Source organism: Trichosurus vulpecula, chromosome 6 (genome assembly GCF_011100635.1).
Source record: "Trichosurus vulpecula isolate mTriVul1 chromosome 6, mTriVul1.pri, whole genome shotgun sequence".
Lineage (NCBI taxonomy): Eukaryota > Metazoa > Chordata > Mammalia > Diprotodontia > Phalangeridae > Trichosurus > Trichosurus vulpecula.
Window position 1 is genome coordinate 215,482,945 of NC_050578.1, and position 24,524 is coordinate 215,507,468.

The 24,524-nt window shown below is 40.5% G+C and overlaps 1 protein-coding gene across 1 annotated transcript in view; it reads left to right on the forward strand.

Moving 5' to 3' along the window:
• ATRN (attractin) overlaps positions 1-24,524 on the forward strand; it is a 243,133-nt gene that overhangs the window by 202,454 nt on the left and 16,155 nt on the right. The window contains exons 26-27 of the mRNA XM_036764167.1: positions 5,539-5,617; positions 20,991-21,098. Of these exons, the coding sequence (XP_036620062.1) occupies positions 5,539-5,617; positions 20,991-21,098 (187 nt within the window). The remainder of the gene's footprint in view (positions 1-5,538; positions 5,618-20,990; positions 21,099-24,524) is intronic.

Here is a 24,524-nt window from a genome sequence, read left to right on the forward strand (position 1 = left end):
TTCTGTTTGGTCTATTCTAGTTTTTAAGGTAGCCATTTTACTTGGGTAAGGTTTACCATTTTCTATTCTAAGCTATTTATACTTTTTGCTCTTTCCTCCAGAGACTTTCCTTTTTTCCCCCTTGCTTCTTTTCTTCTGGGTATGCATGTAGTCCCTGTAAAAATTTCATTTTTTTCCTTTGAGTCTTTGCAATTGTTATGAGATGACTTTATCCTTCTAGATTGGAATTTTGGTTACATCTGAATCTATTATAATAATGTTGTGTATCTTCTTGTATTTACTCATTTCTCTAGTCTTAGTTCCTGAAATGAAGCTTTGTGCTAAGGCCAGGCTCAGCCTCCTACTATACTTTTAGGCACAGTGGTCAGCTCTACTTAGTCTCCACCTGAGTTCCTGCATTTATCTCCAACTCCCAGGATTAGCTTCCAGTAGAATTCTGAGGTTCATATTGCTGTGTCTCAGGACAGAGGACCTCAGAACTCATGGACTTGCTACTACTCTCATTCACTTCACCGGTCCCTACATTGAGTTTCTGATCACCCTGGGATTTTCTCATGGGGTTTATCTGTTCATTCTTGTTTCTGGCCAGTTCCCATGCTGGAACTATTTTGTTTTGCACTGCCTTATCTGGCAGCCCCCTCTCCTATTTTCTATGGGCTTCTGGCTGACTTTTTATGTAGTTCTGGGGTAGAAGTCACTTATTATATGTCTCATTGGAATTCTTGATCATTATTCAATCCGGTTCAGTGTTTAGCTATTTGCCAAAGTAGACATATGGAAGCTGGGATGTCTGTTTCCATTCAGGCAATCTTCTTGGCTGGAAATCCCACAGGTCTGACCATCACTCTAGTAAGGAATGAGAGTGAGGTCTTACCTCCCCATACTGTAACGACTCCCTATTATTTCAAATACAGATTTCTCCGTTTGGCATTGAAAGTACACAGTCTGGTCTTTTCCTCCCTCTATAGTCTTCTTACATATTATTTCTCTGCATGTCCTCTGTGGACCAGTCACATCAACCTACTTGTTGCCCCTCACACACAATGCTCCAGCTCCCATCTCTGTACCTTTTCGTTGATTCTCCCCTCCATCTACCCCCACCCTAGTGCTTAGAATCTACCTCTTAGAATCCCAAGTTTCCTTCAAGAACCATTCTAAGTACCACCTTCTACACGAAGGGCTTTTCTTGTCTCCCCACGTGTTTCATATGTGCCTTGTATATACTTACATACAGACACATTGTTTCCGCCATTGGAACATTGGCTCCTCGAGGGCATGGGCTGCTTCACTTTTGTATTCCCAGCACTTGGCACATTGCCTGATGCCTTGTAAATACCTCAGTGTTTGTTTATTGATTGATTTTGTGCAGAGAGGAAGGAAGCTGTATATTATGTTCTGGAAACAGCTCATAATCCCTCTGAATATGATATAGAATGTTTGAAGAGGAATAGTGTGAAAAAAAGTTGAAAAGAATAGTTGGGGTCAGGTTGTAGAGGCCTTTAATACTAATCTAAGGAGTTTGCATTTTATCCTAGAAGAAATAAGGAGCAGCCAAGGGATTTTGAACAAGGAAGTGGCATGGCCGTATCTTTTAGCATTAGGAAGATTAAATTCTCCTTCATGAATTCTATGGTTTAAGCAAAGTGGCCTTCTTGGTGTTCCTTAAACACAACCCACCAGGTGGTGGGTTCTCTGTGCTTTTGCACAGTCTGCTCTTCCTAGAATGCAGTCCTTCCCCACCTGCACTTCTTAAAATCCCTAATTTCCTTCAAAATTCAACTCAAGACCACCTTCAACATGAAAGCTTTCTTCATCCTACAAAGTTGTAGTGACCACCCTCCACTGCCCCCGCTGAGAGAGAGAGAGAGAGAGAAAGAGAGAGAGAGATGTAAGTTCTTCCAGGGCAGGAGCTGTTTCATTCATTTTTTTCTTTATCATTCCAGTACCTTAGGTCCCAAACATTCAAGTATAGGGTCAGAGAGGCATTCATGTGAGTTAACAGTTTGACATGGCAGCCAAAAAATCAAAGTTGACCTTCGACTGTATGAATGCAAGCACCCGGTCTAAAGCAGTGGAGATGGCAGATCTGTTGTCTTCTACTTTGACCAGACCTATCAGCAGTATCATGTCCAATTCTGAGTGACACATTTTAGCAGCAACTGTTGGTAAGCTCGTGCATATCTAGAGGAGGCAGAAAGGACTTGGATCTTGGCCAGTGGGGAATGATTGAAAAAACTAGAGATGTTTAGCTTAAAGAAGAGAAGATTTGGTGGGGTCCAGGGACAAAGTAGTTTATTATAGCTGTCTTCAGATACTGGAGAGACTGTTACATAGAAGAATGAGGCTTATTCTGCTAAGCCCCAGAGAAAAAGGGGTGGGAGTAATAGAGGCTGCAAGGAAGCAGACTTCATTCACTTTAATATAGAGAAGAGCTATCCTGTAGTAGAAGGTACTGCCTGCTGAGTTATTAATTTCCCTGACACAGGAGGTCATTAAGAAAAGGTTAGTCATCCAACCTGTCAGGAGTGTCATAGACCCCTCCCCCCACCCCCAGCCCCATTTCCACGTTCTCTCTAAGGGAGGGAGAACTCAAAAGTTGTATTTGGAGGAACCGTCTATTAAGTTAGTTCACTTTTTGTAGTATTGCTTCTAACACAAGCAGATGGAATGAACTGAGTTGTTGGCATTGAGACAAGTGCTGGCAGCATCCCAGAGTAGCTGCATAACACTTTTAATACCTATTTCAGAATCCATCCCTGGGAGCGGCCCTCAGAGACAGTGCTGGATTATACCGAGGCCTGGGACTGTGTCACTGGGCTGACATGCTTACCACGTAAACACTTGTATTTTTGCCCCCTTAAGTATTCCCTTGTAGGGTTTAAAGGCCTCGCAAAGAGCATGTCTCCTTTTTGACTTCCTGGTTTCCATGTGGATTTGCTGCCTCCTTGTGTCTATCTAAAAACAACAGCAGTGTTTTCATCCTAGAAGTAGTAGTGATCAAGTTTAGTTTAATGTTGCATCATTTTTAAAGCTGATCTCACAGTCACATTCCTGATTTTCAGTCATTAGTGATGTTCTTCCAGGATGTGAGTCTGAATAACACGCTGCCTCCCTGCCTGGACATCTCTTCACTTCTTTGTTGGCAGAATCTTCCCACTTTCTGAGCTGCGCAGCATTCGGGGCCTCAAGCTCTCATTTATATCCATCTGTTGCAGTTGCCCTTTACCCTTTATTGTCCTAGTCAAAAGAGATGTTAAAAAGCAGGTAGACTAATCCTCACTTAACCAACTTCCTGTTTTTCTTTCTGATGCGTTATAAAATCCAGAGTACTAATCTCAACTGACGTAGAGCACCTTAAAGTTTGCCAAGGACTTCACATGCCTTATTTCATTTGATCCTTACAACAACCTTGTGTAGTAAATCCCCATTTTATGTGTGAGCAAACTGAGGTTCAGAGACACGAAGTGACTTGCCCTTAATAATATAACCAGGAGGTGCTGAAGGAGATATCTGAACCCAAGCCTCTTCTGACTCCAGGTCCAGCACTGTTTCCATCATACTATACTGCCTTTCTATTCCTAGGGTAACAGACCAAGGAATGATTTTGGAACTTAAAATGTCAGAGCTCGAAGGGACCTTAGAAATCGACTTAGAAATCTTTCATTTTATGGAAGAAGAAACAGGTCTAAGGAGAGAAAGTGTGGACTTGGACAAGTTGTCTACCCCACAGCGCCCAGATATATATCTGTTCTGAGTGCAGGTTCACTAGGTGAATGTAACATATGAAAAGAAGTTTGGGAAGTCTGTTGGTTTGAATTTAGAGACAGGGTGAAAGAGCACATTAGTGTGATGGAAAAATAATTGGCGAAATGAAAAAATCAAGGGGTCGCAATGTCACAAATTTGAAAAGGATGCCAGAAATCTTCTAGTCCCTGAGCGAGCAACCCCAGCCATGACATACATAACAACTGGCTAACCAGCCTCTGCTTGAAATTTTCCAGTATTGAGTAAATTCACTGTCCCCTGGGTTAGCCGATTGTACCCTTGGTTAGAAAATTTTTCTCATTCAGCTAAAATCTGCCTCTTCAACTTGCATGTGCTCCTTCTAGTTCTGCATATGAAGTAGAGTGAGAAAGAGTCTCAGAAGTCACATGATCTACACTCATTTTACAGACAAGAAACCTAAGGCCAGTGAAGTTGCTTGACTTGCCCAGGGTCACATTGGTAATAAGTAGCAGAATCAGAATTCAAACCCAAGTCCTAAATATAGAGATCATATGCCTCATAAGTCATACAAGTCATGGTCTTTTAGTAGAAGACATAAGCCCATGCCTTAGAGTAGAGATGTAATTAACAAGTGGCTGTTTTCCATTCTGCTTGGGCTAAATTTTCCAACAGTTAAGGCGTAGGTGCTGATGAAGTCAATGTGCATAGACCTCATCCCCATCCAGGTAAGTAACTCTGGACAAAAAAAGTTATTTTCTCAAGCCACAAGTCCCTTCCCTTCCTCATGTCACAAACCTATGCCATTTGACACAAGGAGAATTGGGTTAGAATGGTTCCATGCACATCTGACTCCTCTCCAAGAAAACCAATGTCAGGTGTGCATTTGTATTGACAGGAAACTGAGTGTTATCTGGGGATTCAGTGAATCTGCCAATGTACTGTGCTGTCTTTTAAGAACGAATAACCATAAATGCTAGCCTTAAAACTATTTCAATTGCTTTCCAAAAAAACACATAAAATGCCAGGTTTACTTTTGCTTTAAGGTAAGTTAGCTTCTTTCAATAGGGTCAGTCTTTCTTGCATCCTTCAGCAGAAGTGAACATTGTGCTTTGCTTTGTCCTTGACTGCCCCACTAGCTGTTAGAACCATCATGTGCCCTGGATGCAGCTGAGAGAGCAGAGTCTTGGTCCGAATTTTATGGTTTTATGGCTTTGAGAGAATTGTTGCCTCACAGCTTAAGAAAACTAAAAGTGCATTTTCTGTGTAAAAATTAATCTCTGTGTGATTTGTGCCCTTATTTTTTTTCTATATTTACTAAACCTTAAGTTACCATTTCTTTCCGTTATCACTCATTGTTGCTTTAAAAGGTGTTTTCTGTTACTATAATTTTTCACATTTACTGTTGACAGTATCACCTATTTATTTACCACACTTTTCTCCAAATGTTTCTTCTTTCATCTAAGTTATTACTGGCCATTTTGCCGAAAGTAGGGTTGGGGAGTTAGAGTCCTTCTTCCAATATTGCTTTCTTCCATGGAGAAGGCTATGTTGTGCTAAGGCTAGGAATCTGCCCTTTCCAAAACCTTTCCTTGCTTTGCCCTGCATGCTTCCTGACACTTTAAGAAGTGGAGCTGTAAAGTGGCCACATCTTCCTGGGGAAAATGGAGGGAAGACACCCTTTGTAGGGGACAGTGTTTGTGTGGAGTCCTGGCAGAGTCAGGAAGGGGCTGCATTAAATGGCTTCAGAGTCTGTGATTCTGCTTCTGCACTACTCTGGACAAGGTTAATAACCTGATGCTTTCTTTCCTTTAGTTGTTTCCTCTCTTTGCTGCTTGTGGCTGCTGTGGTTTGGAAGATCAAGCAAAGCTGTTGGGCTTCAAGGCGGAGAGAGGTAAGCCAGAGTCATTCAGCAGAAGATCATTCCTTAAAGAACAGGGGGACTTTTTTGTCCTTTGTTTTTATCTCTCTGTGATAGATGATACATATGACTTCGTTAAAAAGTCATGCAGTGTTTTCCTTCCCAACAACTTATGACCAAGAGGGTTTTTATTTGAGCTACAAAAGAAAGTCCCAAGTGCAGCCTGAAGAATGAGGTTTAATTTTTCCAAAGGGAAGATCTACTGTTGCTGTTGCCTTTTGGAGACAAAGAGCTAGAGAGCTGAGGGGGTGTTTCAGGCAAAGCCTTCAACTCTTTATCCTCAAGTCACCTCATTCCTGAGGCAGCATCATGTGGTTTTTTTTTTCCCAAGGAGTCAGGAGAGGAGAGTGTTTTTCTGCATTTTCTCCTTATTCAAATCCAGATTTCTTCTGTTCCCTCTACTTAATGATCTTGTATGATTCCTCAGTGTGGCATGTAGACGACGGGGTTTGCATGTGCTTTGCCAGCATAATACAAGCTTTAGTGGAGCTCGTGAGCCAAGTTGAGAAGGCTTCAAGTACTGGCCTGGTAAATGTGGATTAGTTGTGTGAAGACCAAACCAGGGCTGGCTACCAGGGCCTGAATTTCTTTTTTCAGTCTCAGCAGCTCATACATAAAGTTAGTCCACAAGGGCACAGAGGAGCTATGGGCTTCATCAATGGAAGAGGAAATATATAAGCCCTGAACATCTATGCCTGAGAGCTATAGAGAAAGGAAATAGGGAAACATCACTCACATCCAAGTATGATTTCTTATTGGGCATAGATACTAAGAAATAGGGTGCTAGTGGAATCAGAATAAATCAGAATAAAAATTGACCAGAAGTCGGTGAGTCCTTAGTAAAATAGCACACAACAGATTTATAAAAGATTTTCAGGCTACTATTCTTTAGGGCTGGCCCTAAAGAATTCCTACATTGCCTTCCCAAGAGCATAGGACTGTAGGAGCCCTGACCTTTAGATGGGGGCTTTAACTGCCTTGGGCATTTGTTTTGCTTTATTATACTTAAGTTTTGCAAAGCTTTGATTTTCTTTTGTGGGGGAGGGAACAAAAATAAGTGCTTGACAATTAAAAAAATAAAATTTAATTAAAAATTAGTTTAAAAATCAGCTATACCTCTATTGTAAAATGTAATCCTTTAACTATTTTGCATAGGGTTTTTGTGAAGAAAGCACACTATAAACCTTAAAGTTCTCTGTAGATGAGTTGCTTCTTCTACCTCTTCCACCCTCCCTTCCACAATCCTCTCTTTTTCCTCTCCCCCTCCCCTCTTTTCTTTTGCCTCCCTCCTCCCACCCTTTCTTCTGCCTACCTCCCTCCCTCTCCCTCTCTTCTTTATTCTTTGTTCCCTCTTATCCCTCTCTTTTTCCTTCCCTCCTCCTCTCCTCTTTTCTCCCTTTTTCCTGTCTACCTTCTCTTTGTCATCTTCCTCCTTTTTCCCTTCCTCAGTTTTCTTTTTCTCCTTCCAACTCATCTACAGCAGAACCTGGCAATAGGATATGTTTTCTGAATCCTGATCTCAGTGAGAGGCTTTGAGTTATAGTATATTGAGAACTGGCCAGAGTCAGGAAGAGCTAGGTTCAATTATGCCTCTGACATATCCTGATTATGTGACCCTTCACAGATGGCTTAATTCTTGACACCCCAAGCAACTCTCTCAGACTGATTTGTGCACTAGTAGGCAATCTGTCATGGGGAAAGGGGTTTTTTTGTTCAAAATTCCCTACACCAATGAAATTACAACTCTACCCACTCACCTCAATCTCTTTTTTATTTGGGAACCTTGAAGTCAGAAAATTCTTTCTAATATATAACTGAAAATTTCCTTTGTATCAACTTAAGTCCCTGTCTTCTAGCCTCTGAACATCTGTTCTTCAGCATCCATTTGTATAGCAGTATATACGTGGTCTCACTGCTCAACTCATATGGCTTGATAACCTAGTTCTTTTAGCTTTGCCTCTCAGGTCTTATTTTTCAGCCTGAATGAGATGACCAATGGAGTACATTATTTTATTCTTAAAATTTGTGTCCTTTGAGAAAAAATAAATGTTTACCTTCAATATATGAAATCCTTTCTTTAAAAACATTCAACAGAACAAGCTTTGAGATGAATAAATTCTGAAAACTTATTCTCTGTATTACTTCTATCAGTATTCATTGGTTCTGTTTTATAATATCTTGATTTCTCATAAAGTCACTAGCTTCCACTTGCTCCAGTCTAATTTTTAAGGTGGTATTTTCTTCAGTGGTCTTTTGGACCTCCTTTTCCATTTGGCTAATTCTGCCTTTCAAGGCATTCTTCTCCTCATTGGCTTTTTGGAGCTCCTTTGCCATTTGGATTAGTCTATTTTTTAAGGTGTTATTTTCTTCAGTATTTTTTGGGGTCTCCTTTAGCAAGTTGTTGACTTGTTTTTCATGGTTTTCTTGCATCTCTCTCATTTCTCTTCCCAGTTTTTCCTCTACTTCTCTTACTTGTTTTTCCAAATCTTTTTTGAGCTCTTCCATGGCCTGAGACCAATTCATACTTTTCTTGAAGGCTTTTGATGTGGGCTCTTTGACTTTGTTGACTTCTTCTGGCTGTATGTTTTGATCTTCTTTGTCACCAAAAAAAGATTCTAGAGTCTGAGTCTGAGTGTGAGTCTGTGTCCTTTTTCGCTTCCTGGCCATGTTCCCAGCCAACTGCTTGGCCTTTGAGCTTTTTGTCAGGGTATGACTGCTTGTAGAGTAGAGAGTGTTTTGTCCCAAGCTTGAGGGGCTGCACTGCTGTTTTCAGAGCTACTTCTACTCCACTGTCACTGCAAGATCTGCCAAAGCAGTGCTCCCCCCCCCCCCCCCGCCAAGAACCACCAACCAGGATTGTGACCCAGATCCGAGCACGGCACAGCAAGCCCTGCACTCCTACTCTGGTCCACCGCTTGATTCTTCCCACCATGTGATCCAGGGACTCCAGAAGCAGCTGACACTGGAGCTCTGGAAGCAGCTGCAGGCACTTCCTGCTGCTGCTGCCACTACCACCGTACCACCTCCGCCACCCCCAGGGCTGGGGCCGGACCACTTTCTAACCCAGTCTAGCAGTTTTCCCACTAACCTGCTCTGTGGTCTTTGGCGTTTGTGAGTTGAGAAGTCAGGTAACTGCCACAGCTCAATGATTCATGGCCCTAAGGCCTGCTCTGGCTGACTCCTAGTCTGGTCTGTCCTGGTGTGGCCCATGCTGGGCTGCGCTCCACTTCCAGCACCATGCAATAGACCTTTCCCAGCGACCATCCAGGGCATCCTGGACTGGAGACCTGCTTCCCTCTGCCATTTTGTGGGTTCCGCAGCTCTAGAATTTGTTCAGAGCCATTTTTTACAGGTGTTTGGAGAGATTTGGGGGAGAGCTTAAGCAAGTCCCAGCTTTCCAGCCACCATCTTGGCTCCACCCCCTCCTTTTCATTTTTAATACTGGTAATTTGGTTTTCTTTTTTTTTTTTAATCAAATTTACCAAAGGCTTACCTATTTTATTGGTTTTTTTTTTAATAAAACCAGCTCTTAGTTTTATTTTATTTCAGTTTAGTTTCAAATTTATTAATCTCTCCTTTCATCTTTAGAATTTCTAATTTGGTATTTAATTGGGGATTTTTAGCTTGTTCTTTTTCTAGCTTTTTTAGTTGCATGCCCAATTCATTGATCTCTTTTTTCTCTATTTTATTCATGTAAGCATTTAGAGATATAAAATTTCCCCAAGTACTATTTTGGCTTTATACCATAAATTTTGGTGTGTTTTCTCACTGTTTTCATTCTCTTTGATGAAATTATTGATTGTTTCAATGATTTGTTGTTTGACTCAATCATTCTTTAGAATTAGGTTATTTAGTTTCCATTTTTTTCCTATATTTCCATGACCCTTTATTACACATCATTTTTATTGCATCATGATCTGAAAAGTATGCATTTAATATTTCTACATTTTTGTGAGGTTGTTATGCCATAATATATGGTCAGGTTTTGTGTAGATGCCATGTATCAATGAGAAAAAGGTATATTCCTTTCTACCCTCATTCAGTTTTCTCCAGAGGTCTATCATATCTAAATTTTCTAATATTCTATTCACCTCCTTAACTTCTTTCTTGTTTATTTTGTGGTTAGATTTATCTAGTTCCGAGAGGGGGAGGTTAAGGTCCCCCACTAGTATAGTCTATTTCTTCCTATAACTCATTAACTTCTCATCTAGGAATTTAATGCTATGTCACTTGGTGCATCTATATTTAGTATTAACATTACTTCATTGTCTATGACAGGGCTTCTTAAACTTTTTCCACTCACAATCCCTTTAGCACTTCTTAAACTGTTGCTTCTTGGTTGTAATCCAAGTTCCTTTGCCTTCCAGAATGTCATATTCCAAGCCCTCTGGTCCTGTAATGTAGAAGCTGCTAAATCCTGTGTAATCCTGACTGTGACTCCTTGGTATTTGAATTGTTTCTTTCTGGCTGCTCACAGTATTTTCTCCTTAACCTGATAATCCTGAAATTTGGCTGCAATATTTCTCAGAGTTTTCATTTTGCAATCTCTTTCAGGAGGTGATCAGTGGATTCTTTCAATGACTATTTTACCCTCTGGTTCTAGGATATCAGATCAGTTTTCTTGATAATTTCTTGAAAGATGCTGTCCAGGCTCTTTTTTTTATCATGACTTTATCATGGCTTTTAGTCCAACAATTCTTAAATTATCCTCCTGGATCTATTTTCCAGGTCATTTGTTTTGTAATGAGGTGTTTTACATTTTCTTCTATTTTTTCATTATTTTAATTTTGTTGGACTGATTCTTGATGTCTCATAGAATCATTAGCTTCCACTTCCCCAATTCTAATTCTTAAGGGATTATTTTCTTCAGTTAGTTTTTGTACCTCGTTTTCCATTTGGCCAATTCTGCTTTTTAAGGAATTGTTTTCTTCAGTGGATTTTTTTTTTTCCATTTGGCGAATTATATTTTTTGAGGAATTGTTTTATTCAGTCAATTTTTGTCCTTCCTTTTCCAAGCTGTTGACTCTTTTTTCATAATCTTCTTGCATAACTCTCATTTCTGTTCCCAATTTTTCTTCTGCCTCTCTGATTTTTAAAATCCTTTTTGAGCTGAGGTTTTGCATGTAGGCATTTTGACATTGTGCTCTTCTGAGTTTGTGTGTTGATCTTCCCTGTCATCATACTAACTTTCTATGGTCAGGGCTCTTTTCTGTTTCTTGCTTATTTTTTTAGCCTATTTTGTGGTTTTTAAAGTTGAGCTCTGCTCCTGGGGCACAGGTGGCACTGTACCAAAATTCTTTTGCTGGAGGCCAAGGGCTTGGTCACTGGCCTCCTTCACTGGGGCTTCAAGTGCTGGCAGCTTGCCTACTGGTGGTCTGGCCTATTGTGCTCTGGTTTCTGGGGCTGGCAATTTGCCTTTGGTGCTGGGGCTGGAGGCCTCATAGCTGGCCTGCTGAGCCAGAACCATGGAGCCTCAGTTGCTGATCTGTGCTGTGGCTAAGAGCCTCCTACTGGCTTGTCTGAATACCATCTGTGCTGGGCTGCCGTAGGCTGTGCTCCTCTTCTACCCAAGTGATACAGACCTTCCCTGAAGTCCCTCCAAGTTATCTTAAGGCTTGACAATTGTTTCACTCCATCTTTTTCTAGGTTCTGTTGCTCAGAACCCATTTAGAGGCTTGGTTTAACATTGTTTCTGAGGGAAACTGGGGAGATCTCTGGCAACTTCCTGGCTTTTTTCTGCTATCTTTTTTCTATCCCCCCACAGTAGCCTCAGTATTGCTTCTAACAAAGAAAATCAAAAGTTTTTTTTCTGAGACCTCACCGAACCAGAAGCACTGAGAAACACTAGTTCACATAATGTTTGGTGAAGGAGAAAAGAAGGTTGATGGAGGTCATTTTGTTCCAAGAAAAGCATATACCTTGACCTCTCGGTCCAGAGAGCTTTCCCATTTCAGAAATGAAGGACTTCCCTGCCTCAGAGAGTTGTTGTTCCAGGTGCTGTGTTCTAAGGCAAAGACACAGCCTCCTGTGCCAAGGACAAAACCTTTCCCTGTCAAACAAAGATTTAGAGGGTACTTACTGAGAGGGAGAAAAACAAAAACCTGGGCACTATTTGCAGCTGGCAAAGTATGTATTTCCTACCACTTCTTCCAGTTGATTGCAGCTGATCCTGTGATTTACGCATTACATTTATTCAAGGACAAAGGGGTAAAATCTGTCTATTGTGCGATGTCTGAAACAGACTTACTTTTGCCAGTGCTTCTGTGGGTACTATAAAACCATCAGCCACAGCTGTCTTTCTTGCTCTCTCATCTGTACCCAAGAACATGGAAGGCTAATGAACAAGGACAGATACTTTAATCTCTACATTTGCCATAAAGAACAACAGATATGAAGAAAGCTAAAGATCAACACATGGTTAAGCAATAAAGCTCAGATAAAAGGCATTGGTAATATTGGTACTAACTTCTAAAGCTTGCATCTGTTCTTTCTCTTTTAACAAATAGTTTACTATGAAAGTTTAGGTTTCATGCCCTATCACAATTCTTTTATGCTGGTTTGTTCATCTATTTAGGGGAATTGTATTTTATGGGGAATTCAGTTGTGAGTATACTGGAACCTGTTTCTGTCAGTACCTTCTAGTTTTGTACTACTCACTGAGCCTTCACATCTTTGGTGAAATGTTTGAAGAGAATTGAGCTGAGACTTTTGCAGAAGCTGATGATGATCAAATTCATTATGTGCTTTTTTCTAGTACCCATTTTTATTCCAGCAGTGACAGCTCATATCAATAAGTCAAGTTTTAGCTTGTCCCCTTGTTTGCAGTGTCACTTTCTCATCTTTATTCTTTCTTCCAGCTTGATATTGATTTTTATCTTTGTTCTTTTGGGTCTGTAAACTACACTCAGCTGATTCTTATATGATTCCCACATCAGGAACCAGTCATTTCCTGTCCATTAGGGATATGGCCAGTTTCATATTTTATGTGTTTGTTACATATCATGTCAGCATTTTCTGACTCTTTTCTGAAATAAAGTATTCATGATATATAAATATGAGTTTTCGGTGTAGTTTACAAGTTTTATTTCTCAATCCTAATCCACATTTTCCAACCAACTTTTCACCATCATCCCTGCCTTTGAATTGAAGATAACTAATGGCAAGATATATATTGACTTGATTTAGGAAATCTTGTCAGGTTCTTTGAAAAATTTGTCTCTGTGCTCTTGCTTCACAAGCTTCAGTTGTCTTCATGGTGGTTCTTTTGCTTGTGCTCGTCATGAACACTCCAAGACAAAATTACCACATGTTCCATGTAACTGTTTTCTGATTCCTTGGATTACAGCACTTTTGTTTCCCCTCCAGGGAGAATCCATGAGCGCTCATTTCATATAGCTGTACCTTACTTTTTGCTTTTTATCAAGAGAATGTCATTACTGATCCAGTTCAGTTCTTCTAATAGTATTTCAGTCCATTGGTCATTGGACTAAAATCTTGTATTTGGAGTAGCTATAGTTAAGTTAGAGATGGTCTGAAAACTGTTTGATCCTTAGTACTTTCTGCCCTTTTCCCCACCACTGTAGAAATAAAAGAGAGCTCCATAGGATTGAGTGCCCTTAAAAATTTTTTCTTAGTCTCTTGGCTTGAAGTAAACAAAGGATTCATCACCCAATAGTTAGCTTACTGATGGTGAGTCTCTATTTACATAGCTAAGTTCATCCTCAGAGAGAAGATGTTTTTCTTTTTTAGGACCATACAAGAAGCCTCTTCGTCTTTTTCTACTCCCCTCCATCTACTATTTACCATGTCTCTTCGTGATTACCCTTTTGTTGGCATTACTGTCCTCCCACTTACCCATCCTTTAAAGCCCCAGAGACATCTTTCTGATAGCACTTATCACATTATATTATTATCACTTTGCTAATCATCTCTTCTCCTATACCATAAGTTCCTTGACAACAGAGACTGTGTTTTCTTTATCTTTGCATTCCCTACAATGCCTTTCATTTATTAGGCATTCATTAAATATTAGGTGAATAATGGTGAAAAAATACCTAGCACAGGACTTCACATCCAATAATATTTACTAAGTTTAATTGAAGTATATTATATAGGAATAAAGGGAAAGGATTCAAAGAAAGATTTTTTGTGTATAATAGAATTGAAGACAGGGTAGCAGGAGAGATTTTGTGTAGGATAGAAAGGAAAGGGAAAGCAAAAGGAGATGTTGTGAAGGGCAGTCAGCAAGTCAGTCAACAAACATTTACATGTTTACTGCCAGCCCAGCTCTCTGCAGAAAATAGAAGGAGAAGCTAAAGCAGTGTCTGACCTCAAGGAGCTTACTGCAATAAAGAAGAAGTAAAGGTATATTTGGAGTGGAGTGGAATAAGGAGATGAATGTAGAAGTGTTATGTAGGCTGGGATGAGGCAAGGAGGATGGAAGGGGCATTTGTAGGGTGAAATGAGGAGGAGAAAGATGGGAGGATAAATACTTTAATGGACAGAAGGCGTGAGGGACACAGTAGAAAGAGAGGTTCTATTTAGGACAGAACAGGTGAGTCACACTTAGAGAACCTAGTTTCTCCTTGTTTCTTTCTGCAGTTGCATTTCTAGGGCCCAGATTTTTCTCATTCAGTAGTACTAGGATGCATTCATACTACATGATACACAGGAGGATGGTTACTGAAATGGCAGTTCTTCTCTCTACCCTCCCCACACACCATGTGTGCCTGCTCTTTACCATCAACTTTATGTTACTTTTGAGTTTTACAGCCATCTTATGGGCTTCATCCAAAGCCAGCTTCAGGAAAGACTAATTTCTATTTAATGCTTTGGTTCAGAGGAAGATAGAGTTTAATTGCCCTGTTATCTGTGGAGCCATACTTTTTATTCAAGGCCTTCTGGGACTAATGTGCTGTTAGATCTGCAAAGACATTTGCATCAGAACCAATCACTTGCATCATGATCTTAGAATTTAAATTCCAGTGTCCTTCCAGCCCTGTTGGAGTGGTGCTATGTACTTCTGAAAAGCAGACAGCTTCCTGAAGCAGGCATAGTTGTCTTCTCCCTGACCTTTTAGAACTTTTTTTCTATTTAATTTCTTACTGAAATTTCCATTTCTCAGTAATTGGAAAAGTGTTGCACATAATTTTACTTAATATGATAACTTAGTTTTATTTTGGGGGAAGAGGAATTATCACTAATGGGAATTAGTGTATCACTTGGGGCACCTCTGTGAATGTTCTGTAAGTTTCTCTAGGGACTTTCTAGGAGAAAAAAAAGTTAAAATAGCAACTGATTAGCTCTCCTGAGACTGATTCTATTTGACTGCTGCCTAAAGGGATTCCCAGCGAGCCTAGTGGTGAGCCTCAGCCCTTCCCTGGCCGAGGAGAGAACAGTGAGATTCAAATGTATTTTCTCTAAGCTCTTGTGACAGCCGAGGGTTAGACACATAGTACCCAGGCTGATTGGCCCAAGCCCAATCAATCAGACAAATAGACAGCATCTATTGAGCTCCTGCCATGTCCCAGGCACTGTGCTGAGCGCTCAAGATACAAAGACAAAGAGCAGAGCTTACATTTTGTCAGGGACACGATATAGAAGTGTATGCAAAATAAAGACTAAGTGAATTGGGAGGGGAGATACTACTGCCTGGAGACATCAAGGAAGGCTTCCTGGAGGAGCTGGCGCTCCAACTATTTCAGGGAAATGTGGGTTCTGAGCAGGGTGGGGGAGGGGGTGGATTCTAGGTATGGGAGGTGACCAGCACAAAAGTTCAGAAAGAGCAAGGAGGCCAGTTTGACCAGATATATTGCTCTGGATGGCATTGCTGTAGAGATGATTACTAAACCCATGGGAGCAGAAGAAATCACTGAGGGGGAGTGTGTAGAGAAGAGAACCCAGGATGGAGCTTTGGGGCACACACACTGTTAGGGGCTATGATGCGGCTCATAATTCAGCAAAGACAGAAGAGTAGTGAGACAGGCAAGAGGAGAACCAAAAGACAACAGTATTCCTAATGCCCAGAAGAGAGATTTTTCAGGAGATCTATATCTCATTAGGGGCTAGCTAGAGGAATTGGGTAGGCGGGGTGCTGAGCCATTGGCAGTTATCTGGACTCTGATGACTTTGCGCAGCTCTGCTTCACTTAAATTCAGTTCACTCAAAAGTCAAGACATCACCCTTGTGATATCATTGGTCCTCTTCCAGATTGAAGGACAAACAACAACTTGAGTAGGCAGGGTCATATAATGGAAAGATTATTAGTTGAGGAATTAGAAGACCTGAAATTTGAATCTTGTCTCTGCTACTTACTATAAAGAATTCCTCCCATTTCTACAGTACCCTAAGGCTCACGGAATACTTTTCTCACAACAGCAGTGTGAGATTAAGTAGTATATGTGTTATTCCCATTTTATAGATAAAAAGATATGATCGGCTAGGTGGCACAGTAGATAGAGTATTGGCCCTGGATTCAGGAGGACTTGAGTTTAAATCCAGCCTTAGACATTTACTGGCTGTGTGACCCTGGGGCAAATAACTTAACTCTTTTTGCCTCAGTTCCTCATCTGTAAAATGAGCTAGAGAAAGAAATGACAAACCACTCTAGTATCTTTGCCAAAAAAAACCCTAAGTAGGGTCACAGAGAGTCAGACAGAACTGAAGCAACTCAACTACAACAGCAACAAAAGATAGAAGAAACTAATGTCCAGACAAGGGTTAAGTAACTTGTATAGAATTCCTTAAGGAAGGTGAGTGGGATTCAAATCCATCTTTCCATTACACCACACTGCCAGTATCTGTATAATCTCAGACAAGTCATTGCCTTCCCGTGGCCCCAATTTTCCCATCTGGAACATGAACTTAATGTGTCTTTATGTTTCTTCCTTCCATTAAATCTGAGTTGAAGTAGTTACTTTATGGAAACTGAAGCTGGAGAGAAGAAGTCATAGTCACTGGTGGCAGCAACATAGTGTTGGGGAAATTTAACTTTTGTTAGTAGTGAAAAACTTCTAAGAACAGCAGCAGTAAAGGAGTAAAGTCAAAAGAATAGACAAGGTGGTTCTCACAAATTAAAACATTTTCTTTAGGAGTCCATAAAGCAGCAGGAATTTAGCCAGTGACTAGCTTAGTAATCGGTACTGTCCATTCATTAACATTCCTTGTGCTTCTCTTTGTGGGTGTTTGTGGTGCCCTCTTACATGCCTGTGTGTGTTCTTTCACAGGCCTCTGGGCCATCTGTTTCTTTAGTTATCCCTCCCCTTTTACTGTTATTAGTGTAATAAGTTCTTGCTAATATTAAAGATTTTTCCTTGTGGAATTACAGAATGTCACAGCTGAAAGAGACCTTAGAAATATATTTAAACTTCCATTTTGCATGGATAAGCTGAGAGGCAGAAAAAGCAATGAGTCAGTGGGAGAACCAGGACCAGGCTTAACTAAGTCTTTGGAAGAGTCCTAGGCTCACTCCATTGCAACGCAAGAAAGAGGCAGGCACAGTTGCACAATTGACCCTGATGTTACAGCAAGACCTAGAAAACACCCTTCCCACTGAACCCTCCCTGAGCAGCTAGAGTAGATCCTGAAGGTTCCAGTGGGCCATGCTGAACATTCACACTACCAGATGTTCACTTCATGGCTGAAGCCTGTGGAACTGACTAGAGGCAAGGGAGAAATGTCCATCTCTCTCAAGAAGGTGACTTACTGGGGAAAAGAAAATAGCTCTCACTGTGGCTTACAGTTCTATTGTACTTTCACATATGTCTTCTCTGCCCAGCCTCTCTACTGGGAGATCTGTCCTTCATTTGTGCTTCAGAGGTTGCAGCATTCTCTCCTTGGAAGCATTAAACTCAGTTCATCAAATCTCTGTATGTAAAGTAAATGGTGGACTTTCTCTGTCTCTTTTTCTCTCTCCTTATCACATTTATGTGAAAGCTTCACTTATGGCTAGGGGTTTAAAGGGTTATCAGTGGTTATTCTTTCCCAATTTTGTTTTAATTGTAAAAGCTTGAAATTTTATTGGCAGCCTTCCTTTTGATTTCTAAAACAAGATGCTCATCAGAATTACTTTGTGACTAAGGAATAAATACCAGGCAGTGCCTTAGAGCAGTTGGGACACATAATAGCCTAACAACAAATGTCAGTGGTTATCAGTTACCTGTCCAGTAGAGGATGAACACCTGGGATTGCACATAGGACCAAAGGAGACTTTTGTATCCAGACATTGACGTTTGCTTGGTTTATTGCCTTTGATGGGCAGAAACCTCTTTATACTCCATCCTTTGTTGATCTCATCAGCTCCCCAAGGTTCAAGCATTAGTGTTCACTTTAGGGGATTCCCATATCTCTCTAATCAACAATTCAGTTCAACAAGCATTTATGAAGGGCCAGCTCCTGTGTTAGTCATCACTAATATATCTCCTGAACCTCAGCTCCACATTACAAGCTGCTTCCTAGGCTACTCTACCTGGACATTCCATCAGTGTTTGCAACTTAATATGTCCAGAACAGAATTTCTTTTCCATTCTATACCTGCCCTTCCTCCAGGCTTGCCTATATCTGTTGTCAAGGTTCTTGTAATCTCAAGCATCATCCTTTATTCTTTCTTCTCTCATACCCTCTCCACCTCCAGTATCTAAGAAATTTTGTCAGTTCTGCCTCCATACCTCACTGTATCTCTGTCTCCCTTAAACATGAGTACCATAGTTCATGCCTTTATCACCTCTTACTTGGACTGTTACAATAGCTTCTTAATTGGTCCCCCAACTTTCAGTGACTTCCCTCTTCAGTCTATCCTCAACACACAGTTGCCAAATTTATATTCCTAAAGCTCAGGTCTGACCATGTCACTTCTCTTCCCAGGAGGCTTCAGTGGCTCCCTCTTCTCTCTGGGAGAAGAATACTTCTATTTGGCAACTAAAACCCTTCATATTCCATTCCAAATTAGCTTTTCAGGCTGATTATACATGATTTCCCTGTACATATGCTGCATTCCAGCCAAACTGACCCATTTACTGTTCCTCCAGATGGTAATACATCTCCTGCCTCTTAGAATCCCTCGTTCCCTCCTCATCTCCAATGTGACCTCTGACAAGAAGGCTTTCCTGATTCCCTTAGTTGCTAATGTTCCCTTGGCCACCATCCTTTGATTATTTTGTATTTATTTTGTCAACAGCCAACAAACATTTGTTAAATGCTGTATGACAGGCACTGCTCAAAGCTGGGGATACAAAGAAACCAAAAAATGGTCCCTGCCATCAAGGAGCTCACATTCTGATGGGGGAGGCAAAATGTAAAAAAAACAAAACAAAACATGCTTTCAAGATAGGCACACTGGAAATAAAAGGTAATTGTGGAGGGAAGATAAACTAGTAGTGGAGGGCCTAGGGGCAGACTACGAAAGACCTCCAGCAGAAGGTAGAACTTGAGTTGAGTCTTGAGGGAACAGAAGAGGTAGAGTTGATGAGGGGGAGAGCATTACAGTCATGGGGGATGGCCAATGAAAAGGCACAGAGTCAGTAGTTAGAGTGAAGAGGCCAGTGGTGCTGGGCTAGAAAGTATATTGAGGAAAGTAAAATACAGGAAGACTGAAAAAATAGGAAAAGGCCCGATTGTGAACAACTTTAAAAACCACAGCATTTTTATATATGATCCTGGAGGTAAGAAGCCATTGGAATTTGAGTAGGGGCTGTCATGGTCAAACCTAAATTTTAAGATCACTCTGGTAGCTGAGTGGACAAGAGATTGGTGGGAAGACAGACTTGAGGCAGGGAGACCAACCAGAAGAATATTTCAGCAGTCTATACATGGAAGCAATGTTGGGGAAGCTGTGTGAGTAGAGAGAAGGGGACATAGAGGAGAGATGTAGTGAAGGCTGAACGGACAAAATTTGTCACAAATTGGGTGTATAGGGTGAGTGTGAGTGAAGAGTCCAGAATGACACTCATGTTGTGAGTCTGAGGGGGAGAATGGTGGTCCCTGCAAAATAAGAGGGGAGTTGATAATGGAGGGGGATGAGATAATGAGAACTGTTTGGGGCATGCTGAATTAGAGATGTCCACTGGAGTTCAGCCGAAAGGTTAGCACTGGGTGAATAGATCTGAGAACCAGCTGCAGAGGGATTCCCATGGGTTGAAATCCCAGCTCAGCTAATTGTTAATTATAGGACATCGAGTAAGTCAGCTCACCTCTCTGAGCCTCCATTTTCCTCTTCAATCTGAACATTTAGATTAGATGATCCTCAAGGTCTTTTTTTACTCAAAATTTTGTGAACACTCAGGATATTTGCTTTATTACCCTGTCTCCCTTTTAAAAAACTTTTATTGATGACGTATGTATGTGGAGGCAGGGGTTATACCACATCCATTCCCCCTCCCAAGAACCCTCCTTTGTAGCAAAGGAAAAACAGTTAAACAAAACTGACCAACAGAGCAACCCTATCTGTCAGCACTTCAGCATCCTTTGTCTTCCTTTAGCCTCCCTCCCCACCAGAAGGAGGGAAGTATGTATTTCCTCAGCTGTTCTCTGGAGCCAGAACTGGTCATTGCATTTGAGTTCAGCTGCCTTCTAGTGTTGTTTTTATTTACCTTATTGTAGTCACTGTGTAGCTTGTACTCTTAATTTGTTCTTTATTTGTATCAGTTAATACATCTTCCTCATGTTTCTCTGATTTCTTCATTATATTCACCATTTCTTTCAACATAACAAATATTTCATTACATTCACATATTACAATTTGTTCAGCTATTCCCAAATTGACAGGTACTTGCTTTCTTTTTATTTTTTTATTTTTGCTACCACAAAAAATGCTAATATGACTATTTTAGTATATGAGAGACCTTTCTTTCTGTCTTTAACTTTCTTGGGGTATATGCCTAGCAATGAGATCACTGAGTATGACAGTTTAGTAATTTTTCAAACAAAATTCCAAACTTATTTCCAGAACAGTTGGACCAGTTTACAGTTCCACCAACATTGCATCAGTGTGGTTCAAGATCAACAGAGTTCCTTCCAACTTTTTCATTCTCTCCCTCACTATATGGCTTGATACTATTATGGCAAGGAAGAAAACCACTACTGAGCTAACAGTGTTTTCTCTTAGCCTGTGTAATCAAGATAGGGATAACTTCCTCCTTAGACTTTTTCTTCCACCATCAATTAGCTTCTTACCCAGCAGATTAAAATATTATTCATTAAATCATGTCTTTAAACCTACACCATACTTGGATAAAATTTCTTTGCCTTTTGTTGGTTTTCCTATTCCTCTCCTATCCATGTCACCACCCCTGTCCCCCACCCTGGATCTTGGAGCATAATATTCATACTGTTGTGTTTATTTATTTATTAGCAACTTCTTCGTGAGATGCAGCAGATGGCCAGTCGTCCCTTTGCCTCCATCAATGTTGCTTTGGAAACAGATGAAGAGCCACCTGATCTTATTGGAGGAAGCATAAAGGTGAGAGGGCATCTTGGAGAGTGGACCCTGGGGTATTTTATCTGCATGGTCCCTTGTTCCCTGGGCCTGGGGAAAGCCCAAGACTGGGAGTCTCAATATTCTAATAACCTCTTTTTCTCCTTTTCCTCTAAGCCAAAATGCTGAAACTATAAGGTCTTGTTTTGCCTTAATTTTCATTACTACAGAGTGTACAGTTAAGTCTTTGGTTCTATTGGTTTTAAAAGAATAAACCATTTGTTTGGTTTTCTCACTTGTATTCTGAAAGGCTGCAGTTTAATACTGCAGAACATTTGGCTGGAAATAGCTGCGGGTGCTGCTAATGGAAACCATTTCTGTTTGTGATCATGTTTTTTGAGATCTGAAAAGGAGCAGAATTGTAATTGGCAGAATCTTCTATGAAGATATAAATATTTTCTACCAAAAATGATTATGAAAAGTGATGCATACAACAAATGAAGGGGAAATGGTAATGCTTCCTTCTCACTTAGTGGAGGTTGAAATAGCCTTCTGTTTGAGGTGCACAGGTTTGGGGAAAGCTGTGTTCTTCAGGCAAATATACATAAGGAAAAGGACTAAGACTTGGAGGCACTAACAAATCAGTGGTTTGTGAAGAAGAAACCTTGCATGGTGTGTATTGCCAAGAACTATGTCACCACCACTTTATAGGCTTTCCACTGAATTAGTAAACACACAGATGTTACTCCCCAAACACCTTTTCAAGGTCCATATTAAATGTTGCATTTTATTCCTCATTCATATTGTAAGAGGAATTGAGTTGGGAAATTTATGACCGTCAACCACCTTTGTTTCAGAGAGTGTCTTTCGGATGGATCTGACCAGACATGTTTTGAGTCTTGATTAATACAGGATAGGGAAGCAACTGGAGATTGCCCTGCAAAGATTAGTTTAATGAACTAAGAATGCAGAAGAGACTGTGGCAACAAGTAGGATCATTGTTTTCATATGTTTGAAGATCTGTCACATGGAAGGAGGGATTAGACTTGTTCTATTTGACCTCACAGGGAAAAACTGGGAACAATAAAAGTTCCTGACAGGGAGATTTCAGCTCCGCATAAGGAAAAATTGCCTAAAATTTAGAACTGTCAGAAAGTAGAATGGGCTGCCTTGGGAGGTTAGTTGGTTCCTCATCACTGGAGGTATTTGAGCAGTCTGAATTACTGCTTTTTGTAATTGTCGCAGTTGCAGAAGGGATTCTTTGTAAGTTATGAGTTAGACTAGACATATTCTGGACTTGACACTTTCTAGCTGTGTGACTCTGCACAAGTCACTTAATCCTTTTTGCCTCAGTTTCCTCATTTATAAAATGAGCTAGGGAAGAAAATGGCAAACAACTTGGGTATCTTTGCCACGAAAACCCCAAATGGGGTCATAGAAAGTTGGACACAACTGAAACAACTGAACAACGAAGACACATTCTGAAGTTCTGTGATCTGGCTTGGTTGAACATTAAGAGAGCCATTTTCTATAGAATTCAGATAATTTCATCTTATTTCTCTTTCATACCACCCTCCCCCCAATCTGGAAAAAAAATAGAAAAAGAAATATGAAAGTCTTGTAACAAATATTCATAGCTTTCGTTATGTCTGTCTAGCTCTGAAAGGGGTACACTGAGGTTCCCCACTATTATAATGTTACTGTGTACTTCTACTGATATCTCCCTGTAACTCATTTAGCTTTTCTTTAACTATGTATATGCTATACTGTTCAGGGCATATATGTTAAGCATTAAAATTAATTCATTATTAATAGTATCTTTCAACAAAATAATTTCTGTTCATCTCTTTAATTGTCTTGTTTTGCTTTTACCTTATCTGAGATCATGATTGCTACCACCTGCCTTTTCTTTTTTTAGTTCAGTTGTGGCATAATAGATTGTGCCTAGAAGCAGCTGGGAGGATTAGTGGATAGAGTACTGGCCCAGGAGTCAGGAATACCTGAGTTCAAATCCATCCTCAGACACTCACTATCTATGCAAGCTCCTTAACTGCAATCTGCCTCAGTTTCCTCAACTATAAAATGGAGATAACAGTAGCAGCTATCTTCCAGGATTGTTGTACAGATCAAATCAGATAATATTTGTAAAGACCTTTACACAGTGCCTGGCATATAATCGGTGCTTAATGAAGGCTTATTCCTTCCCCCTCAGTTCCTTACTTTAAATCTTTGTATGTTTCAAGTGTATTTCTTGTAAACAACATATTGTTGAATTCTTTCTTTTACCCTATTCTACTACCATCTTCTTTTTGTGGTGTGTTCTTCCCATTCACATTTACAGTTTTGGTCTTTAGTCATGTATTTCCTTCCAACCTAGTCTAATACTTTTTCCCCTCTTTATTACCTACCCCTCTTAATTCTTACTCTTTCCTTTCAAACTCCTCTTCATGACACTTTTTTAGTTCAGGGTTTGTTTTGCTTATAACTAATCTCTCCATGAATCTACTCTGCCTCTTATTCCTCCCTTTCAGCCCTCCCTGTGCCCTCCTTTTCCCTGTTGAAACAAATGTATTTCTAACCAGACTCCCTGTGTATGTCTGTGTTCCATCTTCCTTTACCCAGCTTAGATGAAAGTAAGGTCCACACGATGCCCACTCTCCTCACCTGTTCCACAGTTAGATAGATTTCTATTTGCACATCCCAGCTGTGTGAGATGATAAATTCTCCCTCTCTTCCTCTGCCTCCTTGTTAGGGGTAGGCTCTGCATACTTCTCTGATGGACTGTTTTGGCCTTGTATGGTCCTGGCCTGTCTTCCCTGGTGTATTGTTACTACATTCTCTGGGTATTACATATTGTACTCTTCAAAGATCACAGAGGTGGCTTGGGCCAGGGAGCTTCAGACTTTCAGTGGACACTATATGATGTGATCAAGGGCATGATATTTTGGGTTTTCCAGGCTTTGGACCTTGGCAGCATAGCTACAGGTTTGTCTCTGGCCGAAGCCCAAGTAGGGAGTGGCTGGCATCAACCACTGTCAGCTAAGGAGAAAGTTCTGCATATTCAGAGCAGCTGCTTTACCTGCATACCTCTTCTGCTCTGAGCCTGAGATTCCCCTCTCCAGGCTTAGAGAAACACCATAGCCCTTCTACCCTGAGGCCATAGACTTCACCTTTTCTATACCCTGGACCCCTTTGGCAGTCTGATGATGCCCATGAACCCCTTCTTGGAATCATATCTTGTTACCTGCATTCATAAGGGAAGGAGATGCTAAACTTCAGCTAGAGGTTAATGAAAATAAAGATTTATTTTTCCTTGTCCATGTAGCCATTCAATAAGCTATTTTGCTATTCCTGCCTAAATGGGTTAACATTTTCTATCAGTCACTAAAATTAGTAGTGTAGTTCATACTGAAAAAAAGGATACTTATACCCTAACCTCATGCCTAGAGCTGGGGCCTCATTACAAAGACA